The following is a 16348-nucleotide window of genomic DNA, read 5'->3' on the forward strand; positions in this document are numbered from 1 at the left end:
ACTAACTGGTCTGTAATTACTCGTGTCACCCTTCGATCCACCTTTGTGAATTGGGGACACATTTGCACATCTCCAGTCCGTGGGAACCTCCCCTGAGTCCAAGGATGCTCTCATAATTATGGCTAAGGGTTTGCTTAGTTGCTTTGCCGCCTCCTTTAAAATAACTGGATAGATCCCATCCACCCCAGGTGCCTTTCTTATGTTTAACTTCAACAATTTCTCCTCCACTTTGCTCTCAGTTATTACAAAATCATTAAGCACACTGCTACAATTTGATAACCTTCTTCCATTTTCAAACTGTAATAATTCCTCACGTGTGAATGTAGATGCAAAATACTCATTCAGTTTGTTTGCTATCTGAGCAGGATCATCAACAGTCGAACCATCGATGTCAAGTGGACCAATCATATTCATCCCCTTCCTTTTAGAGTTTATATAAGTAAAGAAATCCTTGCTGTTTTTCTTAGCATCCTTTGCCAAAGATTTCTCGTAATCCGCCTTCGCCTGCCGAACCTCCTTTGTGACCTGATTACAGACTAGCTTATATCTGCCACAGGCTTCTGCGTCACCTGATAATTTATATGCATCCCATGCATTTTTCTTCTCTGTCACGAGTCTCATTAGTTCATTTGATAACCATTTAGGCCTAAACCTTGAACGATATTTCTTAATCGGTATATAAAGTCTAGTAGCTTCCACGATTAATTCCTTGAATGCTTCCCACTTAGAATTTACTGTTGGTAACATCGTCAGTTGATCCCACTGTACAGAATTTAAAAACTGTCTGAGACCACTGTACTCCCCTTTACGGAAGCAAAAACCCTTTCCTTTACCCCTGACGGTAGTTACCTCTTTGAGTAAATCCCACTTCAGCACACTGTGATCACTGCCACCTAGTGGTTCCTTTATCTGCAAATTCTTAATACACGAATGATCACTGCTGATAACCAGATCAAGAGTGTTACTTTCTCTGGTTGCCTCTCGAACATGCTGCTGCAGAAAACAATCATCCAATAAATCCACAAAAGTCTGACTGGTGTGTGAGTGACCAACCCACAAGTTCCAGTCAATATCTGGGAAGTTAAAATCCCCCATTATAAGACATTCAGATTTACTGGCCCACTCTATTTCTCTGTACAATTGTTCATTGTACTCATTCAAGTCATTAGGCCTATAACACACTCCTACCCTTATTTTTCCTTTCGCAGTGCTTATCTCGCACCAAACTGACTCAACAGAGCACTGTTCATCTATATTAACTGGGTGCACTTCCTTTGATTTTATGTTTTTCTTAATTAACAGCATAACACCCCCTCCCTTTCTGTCCTGTCTATCCTTTCTGTACACATTGTACTCCCCAAATTCCAGTTCTGCATTCCTTATATCTTTGTGACACCACGTCTCTGCTATCCCAACAATATCCGCCTTTGATGTCTTGACCAACACTTCAAATTCATCAAATTTATTTACTATACTTCTAGCATTGGTATACATGCAAGCATACATGCTCCTATGCCTATTCCTGGTTACCCTAACACATCCCATATACCCAACTATTCCATGATGACTGCCATCCGTCCCTGAAACCCCCAACACCCCTCGCTCCAGGTCGCTTCTTATTCTAATAGAAGTTGTGCAAGAATCGCCTTCACCTCTGCCTGCGGTTACTGTTAAACTATTAGTCTTTGTATCCCCCCAAACTAGCAGTTTTCCGACCCACCTAACACTGCCTCGATAGCATCAGCAAATATTCTTGCACCCTTTCTATTTAAGTGTATCCCATCCCTGTAGAAGCAATCTCTCCTATTAACAAGTACAGTCCAGGCTGAAAAAAATTCTACCCCTTGAGCCTTGCACAATCTTTCCAGGGCCGAATTGATCGACAAGGCTCTCATCATATACTCCCTCCTATCGTGTCTGGGCAGAATTGCAGACACTTTCAAATTCAACCCTATTTCACGGCTTTTTTTCAACAGTGACCTGTACTTGTTGAGTAATTCTGCCGGTCTCCTACTCTTAATATCATTAGTGCCAACGTGTACAACTATATCACCTTTTGTGCCCTTGAAAGATGATATCCGCTCTACGACGTCATCAACCTTTGCCCCTGGCAGACATACCCTGGTCCTGTTCCACCTATCCTTTTTACAAAGGATGTTCCCCGTTTCCCTGACAATAGAGTCACCAACAACAACTAGTTCCTGTGGGACCAGCGCATTCTGCCTTAGGGGTTGCCGCTGTGTTGCGTGATGACCAAGTGCAAGCTCTGGCGTTGATGTGGGCAGCTGAGAGCCTGATGGGCCCCTCAATTTAGTTCCTTCGAGGGCATCCACCCTGTCCTTCAAGCTCTCATATAGGCCCATAAGAACGCTGAGTTGTTGCCTGATTTCGATACACTCCTTGCATCGCGCACACACAAAGACATCCCCCATGGCAATATCGTGTTCCGTTCCAGAGAGTTCGGCAAACATTTCACAAGTTGCACAATATCTCCAAAGTTGTTTACTGCTGCCCTTGAGAAAACTTTCAGAAGGTTAGACTGGTCACAGAAAGGAGTCAATGTGAATGGAGAGTACCTAAACCATTTACAATTTGCAGATGACATTGTGGTCATAAGCCACAATCCCAAAGAATTAGAGGAAAATCTTAATCAGTTATGCACAGTTAGTAAGGATTTTGGACTAAAGATGAATATGGCTAAAACAAAAGTAATGAATAAGTATACCACAGAAAGGGATATAATGATTGAAGGAGCAGTAATTGAAAAGGTCAGGTCATATACTTATCTGGGACAAGTCATTAGCTGTAATAATGATAAATGGCTGGAAGTCAAGAGAAGAATAAATTTTGGATGGATAGCATTCAGGAAATATAGTCACATACTGAGGAGCAGTATCCCAATTTGCCTGAAACGTAAAATAATGAGTCAGTATATACTCCCCACCATGACTTATGGAAGTGAAACTTGGGCACTCACCAAAAGAATGGAAGAGAAGCTGAGAACTACAAAGCGAAGAATGGAACGAATTATATTGGGTATCAGACTGTTAGATAAGAAGAGAAACACACGGATTAGGCAGCAAACTCAAGTAAAGGACATTCTTATCAAAACCAAAGAACTAAAATGGTCTTGGGCAGGACACATAGCTCGAAGACATGATGACAGATCGACTAAGAAAATAACAGAATGGTACCCAAGAGGAGCTAGAAGAAAACCTGGAAGATAACGATGGAGATGGACAGATGAAATTCATGAGTTTGTGGGTAGTAAATAGATGGCCGTTGCACTAAACAGAAGGAACTGGAAAGTTGCTGTAGAGACCTTCATCCTGCAGTGGATTGAAAATGGCTGATGATGATATATAGGACATAAATTTAAATTGGTAAAGGATAGTTGCAGGACTGATGTGCAAAAATTTTCTTTTAGTTACAGAGTAATTGTTGTAATAAATTTAGATTTTTTTGTTGTTTGAATAAATTTAAAGAGGAATTAGGGAAATTATCAGAAAGGACAGATGAATGAAATGGGTAGTGCTTTTCTTCTTCCAATTTGTACTATATAAGCTTGCTTCCTTGAATTATTTTAACAGTATTAATACTAAAAAGTGGGCATTAGTCAGTGAATATTTAGGTTTTTATCCCAAAAAATTGTCTACATGCATTTCTGCTGAAAGAGGAACTTTCTTTCTGATCCAGAACATTGAGTGAAAGCTAACGTTTCTTGATCATGCTTGTCAGTTATGGGTGTGTGTTCAGTGCAAAGACTGAGTAATTTAGGCATGAATTCGGCATTCTCATGGGCATTTGTGAGGGCTTGAAGAAAGGGCAGATGCTCTGGAAGCAATTGAAATGTGACCCATTAAGATCTCAGCTGTCCAACTCAACACGAGAGCTTACACTTGTACATCAGGCAACAAAGTGATAATCCTCAAGGCACTGGTCTCATAAAAGGTCAATGACTGTATTCTCAGAGAAATGGGAAATATATTGTGCAGAAAGGACAGGTGGAATAAGACCAAGGTATGTCTACCAGGGGCAAAAGTAATGACATTGTAGACGCATTGGCCCTGGTAATGTTAAGAGTAGAGGAACTGAGAATTTATTTAAGTACAGGGCAATGTTAAGTGAAAGTTCTGAATTAGGGTTAAATTTGAAAGTGTCTGCAATCTGCCCAGACACAATGGGAGGGAGTACATATTTGATACCTTGTCAATCAATTTGGCCCTGGAGAGATTCTGTGCAACTCATTTGGAAGAATTTTTTCCCAGCATGGTCTGTTCTTGTTAATAGGAGAGACTTTTTACAGGGTGGGATACACTTAAATAGGGTGCAATAATATTTGCTGATGCTATCAAGGCAGTGTTAAGTGAGTCGAAAAATTGCTAGCTTGGAGGGATGTATAGACTAATAGATTAACTAGAGATGCAGGCAGTTGTGAAAGTGATTCTTGCACTGCTTCTATTGGAGCATGCAGCAGCTTGGAAAGCAAGGTGTTGAGAATTTCAAGCCCTGCTGTGGGTCATTATAGAACAAGTAAATATGAGCTGTGTTAGAGTAAATAAGAGTGAGAACAGTGCATGTATAGTTGCATGTATGCTATTGCTATGAGCATAGTAAATAAATTTCAATTTGAAGTAAAGTAGAACGTTATCCACAATAATTTGAAAGGCTTTAAATTTTTCTTTCTTTCTTCTTTTTTTATTAACAGTAGTACAGTACGCACCGGCTATAGTGATCATGTTTGCAAATTGAATTTTGATTCTCATAAGCGAAAGATCAAGTTTACTACCTGTTTATAACAGATTGTACAAACAAAAAGCCTAATAAACCGAAAACTCCAAATTGTTTTTATTATTTTATGGTTGTGACCTTCAGAAATGTGCTTTAGAAAAATATCACAGAGATTACTGGGTTTTCTCAGAAACTATGAGTGAATTTCAGATTAATTTAGCTCTAGATTCGTTAAGAATAATATCTGCCTGAAACTGTGTAATTTCTTATTTTTTCAATTTTTTTACAGTAAAATATGAACAAAATGAAAATCTTAGTTTTAACATAGCAACCAAAAAAGGAAATTATTACTAGAATTAAAAAAGGCGAAAATTTAGGGAATTTCTCCAAAGAGTTTAATGTTGGGACAAATTCTTAATGTCTTAAAAAGATTTAATGTTGGCAAAAATTCCAGTGCTATAACCGAATTTGTGTTGATTATATATAATGAAGGAGGATCTAGCAGGAAAAAGACTATGTCAAAACCTGAAAATGCCTCGAGAGAGAGAGAGTGCACTTTATTTGTGGTTTCTTCAGAAGCAAAATTTAGGTGAACCAGTGTCTGGCTCAGTATTGTGGGAAAAAGCATTGATTTTAATAAAAAATTAACATGAAGATTTTAAGGCAAGCACAGGTTAGCTGAAAAACTTTACACTGAGACACAGTATACGTGAACTAGATATTCAAGGTGAGAAACTTTCTGCAGACGAATAGGCAGCGGTGTCATTGTAAGTTTGCTTCAGTAATATCATACGAGAAAGAAAACGTTTATAATGTTGATGAGACGAGCTTATTACGGAAAGCATTACCGAGAAAAACCCTAGCCACTAAAAGAGAAATGCCTGCACTAGGTTTTAAGATAAGAAAAGAGCAAGTTATAATTGCTATGTGTGCAAATGCTGCTGGGACGCACAGATTGTCCATGCTTGTTATTGGTAAGTTGAAAAAACCGCGAGCATTTAAAAATCTTTCTAATTTTCCTGTTTTCGTATAAAAATCATAAAAATGCCTGGATGGATATTTCTGTTTTCTGAGATTGGTTTATAAATTTTTTTTTATTTAATTAATCTTAATTATTTAATTTAATTTTAATTAAATTTATTTAATCTTATCTTACAATTAAGACATATTCTGTATTCCTTATGCCACTCAGACATAAAGGATGCAGAATTTTAATATTGGGAATAAAATATGTACAGAAAGGACAGACAATTCATGAGCACTTCTGCTCTTAGTTAAGAAGTATATTGATCAAGTCAGTACTTTCAGTCAACATGGGTGGCCAGTACAATGTTGAGACAGTTTGGTGTGATATAAGCACTGGGAAAACGAAAATGAGAGTAGGAGTGTGTTGTAAGCTTAATGATTGTAGAGAATAAAAAACAACTGTACGGAGAAGAATAGAGTGGGCCAGTAAATCAGAATGTCTTATAATGGAGATTTTCACTTTCCTGATATAGTAGAACTTATAGGGTTTGTTAAGGGGAGATCTTGCCTGACCAATCTGATTGGATAGGCAACTATGATGCAGGACAAAGGAACTGGATTCAAAAACTAATTTTGATATCATAAACTTGGATTTTAGGAAAGCTTTTGATACTGTTGCACACAAAAGACAGAGTGCTGTATAAATTGAAGCAGTGCGACATTAAGGGAAAGTTACTGCTATGGATAAAGGAATGGAGGGGTGGGAGAAAACAGTGGTTATCAATGGATACTGCTCTTCTTGGACTAATGTTATTAGTGGAATTTCTGCAATTACTTCCCACAATGCTGGATCCATTGTTGTTTTCTTTATTTATTAATGATATTGATGAGGGTATATTAGGCTTAATGTCTGAGTTTGCAGATGATACAAAGGTTGGCAAGGTGGCTGATGACACTAATAAAGGTATGCTGCTGCAACAAGATCTAGGAAAATTAGGCAGATGGATTGAGAAATGGCAATTGAAGTTAAATATTGAAAAATTAAATTACCATGCATAAACATTTCAAATGGACATTGTTTTTTGCTATTTTTGTTAATAATAATGACCTTTTATTTTTATTAATGGCCTTAATAATGAGTTATTAATAAGGTCATTATGTCAAGGACAGCCAATGTTATTTTTTAGGTGTGTTAGCATATTTGCTTAATGTGTCTGTCTTTCCACTTGTAACAATTTTACTCCTAATGGATGGATTTTAATGAAATTGTGTATTTGGATCTTTTAAAAATATTTGTTGTGCCATCCTAATTTTATTGGAATTGGATTAAGTAGAAATAAGCAATTATGATTTTTTTTTCTTTCTTTTTTTTTATTCTCAAATAATAACTTCACTTCTAGTGGATGGATTTTCATGAAATTTTATATTTGAGCCTTTTAGAAAGATTAATGGACCCATACAAATTTTTTTTATTAAAATTGGACCAACAGAAGCCTGACAATTATTTATGGTGCCTCCGTAGCTAGGTGGGCAGGAGCCGCAGTGCGTAGCACACACTTCTTGATTAGACTGGGGTTCGAGCCCATGACCACCAAATACAGAGGATGCAGAAAGGTCAGGGAATGCTCACCGCATATCCCCAGAGCAATATGGCCTTAGTTACTAATGCTCCTAAGAACCAAATAACAACAGCAATTATTTATTTTTTTCATATATATCATATAGGCTATCTATATATTTGTATCTATCTTGATATTATGTTTGTTTGCCACTGGCTGGTTGGAGCAATGAATAGGCAATGTGGCAGATGCTTAGAAATGGAAATTTCTCCCCTTTACATAATAAAAGTCACTTTTTTTTTTGTTGCTCTTTTTTTGTTAAAAAAATCATGAACAATCAAATATAAAAAAAATTAAATAAAAAATGAATGTCAAATCAAATTATTAAATCATGAATTATTACTATTTGTCAATGCACCATCATTACTAACCTACACTGCTTGTACAATGTGCTACCTAAGCAACAGCTTATCCGTGCTTAAATCTTTAATTTCATCATTAATTGATCCTTCGCTGAATTATGAAAGAATTTTATAATTCTTTAATTTCCCCCCCTTTCCTTTTTTCCCTCTCTTTCCCTTTTCCTTTTTTTCTCTTTCCTTCCTTTTATTCCCCCCTCCCCCCTTTTTTTTGCACCTAAAATATAATACACTGTCTAAATTAATAACTTGTTTAGTATTTATAGAGAGAACTGATGAAAGAAAATGGGCTTATATAACATCAGCCATAAAAAAAAAAAAAGCTGCATTATTGCTACACTCCCTCAGTAATTTGTTTGTTTCAATAATCCCTTTGCAATTGAAATCTGTATCCAGTTAAGACTGTTGTCCAAGCATGAATTAGTTTTTTATTTTTAGGTATATTTGTAATTAATTCTCCCCATTCTCAAAAGTTTTTCTGACCATCTTAATTCTTGCTAATCTCATGATTCCTTTTTTTTTTTTTTTTAGACAATAATTCATGCTGCCCATTGTGTTATTTCTCTGGATCATACATAAAAATAATAGTCTTTGTATTATTCATTTTCAGATAAATAATTACGGTCCTTGGAAAGTAAATGAACTTGAATTAAGAATATCATGGCCTTACCAGGTAGAAACATATGATAGTGAAAGAAAGTGGCTGCTATATATGATGGAATCTCCACAGGTAAATATACATTATATTGAAACATTTTAAGAAAATTATTATCAATTAATTTATATATACTTCTTTTTTAAATAATATATACGAGTTGTGGCAATCAAGTTTGCAGACTGGTTCTGTTGCGGTCATGTTCAATGAGTTTGAAAATAAATGGAAGAGGTATGTTGTTGTTAATACTTACTCCAATAGATGGTGGTACAGAAATTGTCTAATAGGCTAACACATTGCAAGTAACAATGTTTAGTTTTACCAATGTGTTTGAATGGTACATAAGCATTTCAAACGTGGATGTGAAGATGTTCGTGATGGCCAAAGAAGTGGGTGTCTTTCAGCCTCTCAAAATGAAGAAAGAGTTGTAACAGTTTGGGAAATTGTGGCAAGAAATCATTTGGTCCTCAGGATGATGGCTGATGAGTTGGGTTATTATATCTTGACATGGTGACCTAAGCAATTAGGTTAGTAAAATTTAAATTTTTATATATAACCTGGTTTTGGCGCATTATAGCCTTAGTTGCTAATGCGCCAATAAAACCCAACAACCAACCAACCAACCTGATGAGTTGGATATGAATAGCATTAGTAGAGGCACACGATGCAAGAAAGCAAGCTTATACAGCATCAGCCAAAAAAAAAACCCATTCCCATTTCACTGATCCATTCATTCCAAATGTTTATCTAGTTCTGCCTTGAATTTATTTAAGCTATCAACTTCCACAACAACAGATGGAAGTTTGTTCCAACAATCAACTACCTGCTGGCTAAAGGCATATTCGCTCACATCTATTCTAGAACTCTTTCCTCAGTTGGGATCTATGCCCCCTCAGGTTTGTAATCTGAGCAAGAGGAAGAATCCCATCAGCATTAAGCCTGCTCAATCCATTCAAGGCCTTATACACCTCAATCAGATCACCTCGCAGGTGCCTAGTCTCCAGAAGCTGCAATTGCAGAACTTAAGCCTTTCTTCATAAGAGCACCCCTTTGTTCCCTTCACCAGTCTTGTTACCCTTCTCTGTATTTGTTCTAGTAAATCTATATCCTTCCTAAAATAAGGCTTCCAGGTGTGTATGCAGTACTCAAGGTGTGGCCTGACCATTGCCTTATACAAGGGGATAAAGGCGCCTCCGTAGCCAGGTGGGAAGGAGCAGCAGTGCGTAGCACACACTTCTTGATTAGACCGGGGTTCGAGCCCGTAACCACCAAATACGGAGGATATGGAAAGGTCAGGGAATGACCACCGCATATCCCGGAGCAATATGGCCTTAGTTGCTAATGCTCCTAAAAACCAAATAACAACATAACAAATAACAAGGGGATAATCACCTCCTTATCCCTGCTCGCAAAATTCCTGTATATCATTGACAAAACCCCATGGCCTACTCTGGCAGCCTGTCTGCACTGCTCAGAAAACTTCATATCTGATTGCACCATTACCCCAAGGTCTCTTTCATTCTCCACTACCCTGAGTAAAGTGAAGCGTTGTAAACTGGGGCTTCATAATATACTGTGGACCTGATATAACGTGGTTAATGGGATCCAAAATATGGACCACATTATAAGTGAGTCTACATTGTATCAAATTTACATATTTGGATGTAAACTTACTGTTTGACCATTGAAAACCACCAACCTAAAGGATGAAACTAAAAATAATGATCATCACATGTGAGTGAGTTCAAATAGATAAAAAAAATATGTATGATCATCGCATGTGAGTGAGTTAAAATAGATAAAAAAAAAAAAAAAAAAAATATGTAGTGATCATATACATTTTTTTTTTTGTATGCTGTAAATAAAGATTTCACTTAAATTGTTTGTTGTTTTATTGCTAAGAACAAAAATTCACACAACCAAGCTCACACATGTAAAGTTCAAAATTATATGCACTCTATCATTATCAATTTAAAAAAAAAAAAAAAAAAAACCATTGATAAGCACCTAAAGATTAAAATTGTGAAAATAACAAGATATGCATTTTGACATTAAAATAATTGTCTGATATGAGTACTTAATGGAGTTGACATAGTACCTGATTACATTGTGATTTTTTTTTTTAATAAAATGAACTTAGAGTTAACTGCTCTATTGTTTCCCGTTTCTTCTTTTTTGCGATTTCAATAATTCATTTCAAATGAAGGATGTGAATTCTATCTACATTCTCTGATTCTAGCCAATGAAATGCAGTTTTCATGGCTGCTAAAGCCTCTGTTACTTTAGGAGGCAGAGGAAGTGGTGTGTCGTCTTCCTCTTCATCACTGTTATCACAAGATGTGGCTTCAGTTTTGGCTTAGAATCTTAAAATATTTGCTGCAATCGTCTGGTCACTTAAGTATTCATAAGTATGGCAATCATCATCAGTATGAATCCAGTTGACGATAAATTGCATTTGCCTTGTTGACATCCACACGAGGAAACCTCTGAAACTCTTCTTCCTAGTCTTTTTCTTATTTCTCCGAGTCAGGTGCAATTGTAAATGCTTCATGAAACCTCACTCCCAACACTTTCCAATTGTAAATGGCGTTATGGTTCCCCCATGCCTTCTCTGCCAGTTCAGAAATACTAGCCAGTGTGAGCTTCTTCTGTTATGGATACCTCCAACAATTATTCATTTAATTAAATTTTTCCTGTAGTGCATTTTAAAGGTTGATATAATGCCTTGATCCAAAGGTTGAATCTTTGAGGTCATATTCTTTGGCAAATAGCTCACCATTATTTTTTAGTCACGGACGACTCATGAGGTTATCTGCTGGAGTGTGAGAAAGATAGTTGTCCAGCAGCAAAAGTGATTTAGGTTCCATGTTTTTCTTTCTTAAATGAGCACGCACAGATGGCACAAAAAGTTTATAAAACCATTCCTCAAATCTCTGCTGTCATCCAGGCATTCTTACTGTGGCAATATGAATTGTCCAGATGTCTTGCAACCATAACATATTTTCTGTTTTATTATTATTTATTATTTATATTACTTATTAGATTACATACCAATGGGTATGTAATCTAATAAGTAATATAAAAAGGACATATGTAAACTTAATTAAATATCATCGTTGTGAATATTAGCAGAGTTCAGTACATCTGTATAAGGTAAGGTTTATTGATGTCATGTGGCACCAGGGGGGTTCCCCCATCTCTGCTAGTACATCTGTATAATATCCAGTGTTTTCTCTGCACTGATGTTGTTGTTGGAGGTTTTACAGCGCAATGGCAGTTAAAGGTCTTGCCTGACCAACTTTGGATACTATGATGCAGTCACAAAAGAACTGGATGCAGGGAATAACTTTGATATTATATACTTGGATCTTAGAAAGGCTTTTGATACTGTTGCACATGGAAGACTGCTACACAAATTGGAGCAGTGTGACATTGGAGGCAAATTGCTGCTATGGATAAAGGGGTGGTTGAGGGGGAGAAGACAGAGAGTGGTAATCAATGGACACTGCTCATCGTGGACTGATGTTATTAGTGGAGTCCCTCAGGGCTCAGTGTTGGGTCCATTATTGTTTTCTGTATTTATAAATGATATTGATGATGGTATATCGGGCTTAATGTCCAAGTTTGCAGACGATACAAAGGTTGGCAGGGTTGTCAAGGACACTACTGACACTATGCTGCTGCAACAGGATCTGGAAAGGTTGAGCAGATGGGCTGAGAGGTGGCAAATGAAGTTTAACATTGACAAATGTAAAGTACTACACATGGGAAACAGCAACCCCAGAGCAACGTATCAACTCTGTGGTACTACACTGACAGTGGTAGAGAATGAAAGGGACTTGGGGATGGTTGTGCAGGCAGATATGAAGTTCTCTGAGCAGTGCAGACGGGCTGCAAGAGTAGCTCATGGAGTATTGTCAATGATATACAGGAATTTTTCCAGCAGGGATAAGGAGGTGATTATTCCATTGTATAAGGCGATGGTCAGGCCACACCTAGAGTACTGTATACAGGTCTGGAGGCCTCATTTCAAGAAGGATGTAGAGCTGCTGGAACGAGTACAGAGAAGGGCAACAAGATTAGTGAATGGAACAAAGGGGTGCTCTTACGAAGAAAGGCTTAAGTTTTGCAAATTACAGTGTCTGGAGACTAGGCACCAGCGAGGTGATCTGATAGAGGTGTATAAAGCCTTGAATGGTTTAAGCATGCTCAATGCTGATGGGATTCTTCCTCTAGCTCAGAAAAATCACCTGAGAGGGCATAAATTCAAATTGAGGAAAGACAGATGTAGGATAGACGTGCGGAAATTTGCCTTTAGCCAGCGGGTGGTTGGCTGGTGGAACAGACTTCCATCCCTTGTTGTGGAGGTTGATAGCCTAAATAAGTTTAAGGCTCAGCTGGACAGGTATTTTGAACGAACAGAGGGGTGAAGTGGAAGTGGTTTTTTTTTTTTTTTTTTTTTGGCTGATGCTGCATAAGCTTGCTTTCTTGCATCAAATGCCTCTACTAATGCTAATGCTAATGCTAAAAGGCCATGCACCAAACAGTGGTAGGAGATAACGTCTCTGCACTGATAGGATTCCCAATATCCTATCAGAAATTTTATGCAATGTTGTCAGGTCCATTTGAGCACATTCTTTATAGCCTCTTTAACTCTTTTGTTACTGTGTATCATTTTTTGAGAGAGACATTTTTTAGTAAATCCCCATCATGAGTTATTGAATGAAGAGAAACCAAAACAGTCAGCCAACCAAGCATTGCTTGTAAATTCACAATGCTCTGTCTTTGACACTTATGCCAGAAAACTTTAGGAATTCTAAACAGTGATTGCATATGGGGCAGGTGCCCTGTCCTGCTGAGATTAAAAATGTCCAGGGATTTTTTAATCTTTCAAGCTACAGGTCAAATCACTTCTTCAACATGGTTAGATAAGAACATTGATTAACAGGATCATTAAAGAATAAACTAAACAGGTGTTTTTTTTTTTTTTTTTTTTACATGAGTGGTGGATTGTGTTCTCTACCTCGTCATATTAATGTGGATCAGTTTTACTCCAGAAATAAATATGTTATTTTTATGATAAATTGCACATTTACTGAAAAACAAAGCCTTGTCATGTCGGTTACATGACCTTGCCTTAGATATATGTAACCGACATGATTCTTAGGTACATGATTATTTTCTTTTGTTGTAATCATTATCACTTAGCTCATTGGCAGAATGGGCATGCTTACTTAACTTGCCAAGGTAAAAATAAATATGCATTCAAACCATTATATATAAACTTAAATTTCCCTCATATCAAACATTATTTCTTAAATTAAAAATATGTTGAAAATGGAAATGAATAATTTCATCACAGTGAGAAATGAAATCTAATAAAAATTGTACTGTATAGGTACTGGGCAATGGTTTTTGTCAGCCAGGATCAGAAATTTTGAATCCACTTGAATTGGTAAGTTGCAGATTTTCTTTTATAAACTTTAATCTGTGTTGTCTTTGCATGTCAGAACCCAGTGACACTTACCATAGAAATAAGCAAAGATTAGTACAGCTTACTTTGTACTTGGATAAAAACCAAAAGTTTTGACTTGAGTTATATAAATCTCCATAACAAATATCACTTCTGTCAGAATTACCATTTATGAAATCTATATTTTTTAAATTTGCATTACATTTTATTTATTTCGATGAATTTTAAGGAATCTTAATACCACTTTATATTAAAGTAACAATATTTTAATTTTTATTGTTGGTGCCTTATTCTTATAATTTGATAATATTAAAGATACTTTTCCGACAAACAGAATTATTGGAAAATCATTGCTTATGATGGCTTTTTTTTATGGAAACCCTAAACACTAAAGGTTTTTGGAGCCTATACTAATTTGTACTGTGCAGATATTTAGATGACAGATGATGGCTGATCTTTCTCTCTCTGCATGTGCCCCCCCCCCCACGCACGCACACAAAATGAATATAATAGGGTCTGACTATTAAATAAAAATTTTAAGATACAATTATATTGTATCTTAATATTTTTAGCCGCAATTCCTTCGATAGTTAGTACAGGTAACCCCCGTATACCACGGTAGTTCGGTTCCCATAAAATCTCATGTAGTGCGAAATCGTTTTATACACGACTAAAAACTAATACAAAAAGGAGAGTTACGTTCCAAAAGCTACCAAAAATACATCATTTTATAATTATCGGAATCTTAATTTTTATTAAAAATAGTAATAACTGAACAAAAGTCTTACAAACTATGATACATATATGTCAGATAATGTAAGCTGCTGAGCACATTCAAATGTTTTCTCTATTTCAGAATATCTTCACCTCCGAACTTTCTTCTGCAGCATCTAGATTTCGTGTATCTTCTACTCTCTTTAAAAAATCAGTAATCTGGGTTTGTTTGCTTTTGCTTAATAGCGCTTTGTAAATTGCATAGTATGGAGCTAAGCATTTTTGAAGCTCCCTTTTGAAATTTGTGTTCCTCTCAGTCAAAGATCTGCATTCAGAAAATAAGATTCTAATTTATCGGCTAAGTTTATCCCTTTCCTCATGCTTTTTAGTGTAAAATTTGGAAGTTTACAATTTTCATCTGCACTGTCATCCTCTGAATTGATTTGATTTACCTCTGATGCCATTTCCACTAAATCTGGTTTGCCAGTCTCTTTTCTATCAGTAATCATATCATTAAACCTTCCCCTCCTACTAACTTAGCAGTATCTATTATCGCATCGATTCCCTTTTCTGTTGGTTCTTCCATATTTCCTGAATGAACTGACTCTGGCCGTACATTTTCTCAACATGGTTTCAATGTTGACAGTTTTATTTCTTTAAGCGATAAAAGTTATGATTCCAATACAGTCCACAATTGAGAAATGTTTCCTCTATCACTTCAGTAGATTCGGAATAAATTTTTTCCAAAATCCATTGTAAATTTTCTTATATAATGAGTTTTAAAGTTATATACACTGAGTGATCACTGAATTATGACCACCTACCTAATATTTCATAGGTCCTCCTTTTGCCCTCAGTACAGCAGCTATCAGACATGGCATTGATTCCACAAGATGTCAGAAACGTTCAGGAGGTATTGGCCAACCAAGCTGTGTGTAATGCGGTCAGCAATGCAGGTATGGAGGTGATTGATGTATCCAGATGCCTGATATGCCTTTCCATAGTGTCCTTTAGGCACTTCAGATCACAACTTAGTGATTGTCTCTTCTCCAATGGAGCCTTTATCTCTTGGCTATTCCCAACCTCGTGTTGTTTGGCATTACAAGAATGCAAAATGGTATGACCTGCAAGATTTCTTTTCTTCTTTTCCTTGGTCGGATTACTGTTTCAAAACTTCTGATGTCAACGTTTGCTCAGATCGTGTCAGTGAAATTATTCTTGCGGGAATGGAATCCTTTATCCCATACTCCACTTTAAAATCTCGTCCTTTATCTAAATCTTGGTTTTCCAATAAATGTGCTAAGGCTGTTCAAGAGAAGAATGTTCCATATCGTAATTGGCTTGTTTCTAATTCTTCAGTTTCATTTTCTGCCTACACCAAAGCTCGCAACCATTGTAAAGCAGTTGTTATTAATCAGTCCAAACTAGAGTTTGAACAGGCTAAGAGTAGAAAACTTGCTTCTTGCCCTAATGGTAGCCGAGCATTCTGGTCCCTTGCCAAAGCTATTGGCGGCAACTTTTGCCCATATCTGCCCCCACCTCTGTCCAAACCAGATGTTTCTGTTGTCATTTCAGCCAAGGATAAAGCTGACCTGCTAGCATTCCATTTTTCTTCCAACTCATATATTAATGATCTTGGTAAAACACCTCCCACCATTCCCAGCTTGCTTCATTCAATGCCTCCTGTGGTCTTCCATCAAAAGGATGTCAGAAGGATTTTGACGAATCTTGATGCTAAGAAAGCTCCAGGTCCCGATGGTATTTCTCCACTTGTTCTCAAAACCTGTGCTCCTGAACTTACTCCTGTTCTTTGCTGCCTTTTTTCACTTTC

At 36.8% G+C, this 16348-nt stretch overlaps 1 protein-coding gene across 1 annotated transcript in view; it reads left to right on the forward strand.

The window, feature by feature from the left end:
- The window catches only part of LOC150090765 (integrin alpha-PS1-like), a 373692-nt gene that overhangs the window by 287691 nt on the left and 69653 nt on the right, over positions 1–16348 (forward strand). Inside the window, exons 20-21 of the mRNA XM_090379991.1 lie at positions 8286–8405; positions 13729–13785. Of these exons, the coding sequence (XP_090236117.1) occupies positions 8286–8405; positions 13729–13785 (177 nt within the window). The remainder of the gene's footprint in view (positions 1–8285; positions 8406–13728; positions 13786–16348) is intronic.

Source organism: Mastigoproctus giganteus, chromosome 1 (assembly GCF_048544385.1).
Source record: "Mastigoproctus giganteus isolate SK-2022 chromosome 1, ASM4854438v1, whole genome shotgun sequence".
Taxonomy (NCBI): Eukaryota; Metazoa; Arthropoda; class Arachnida; order Uropygi; family Thelyphonidae; genus Mastigoproctus; species Mastigoproctus giganteus.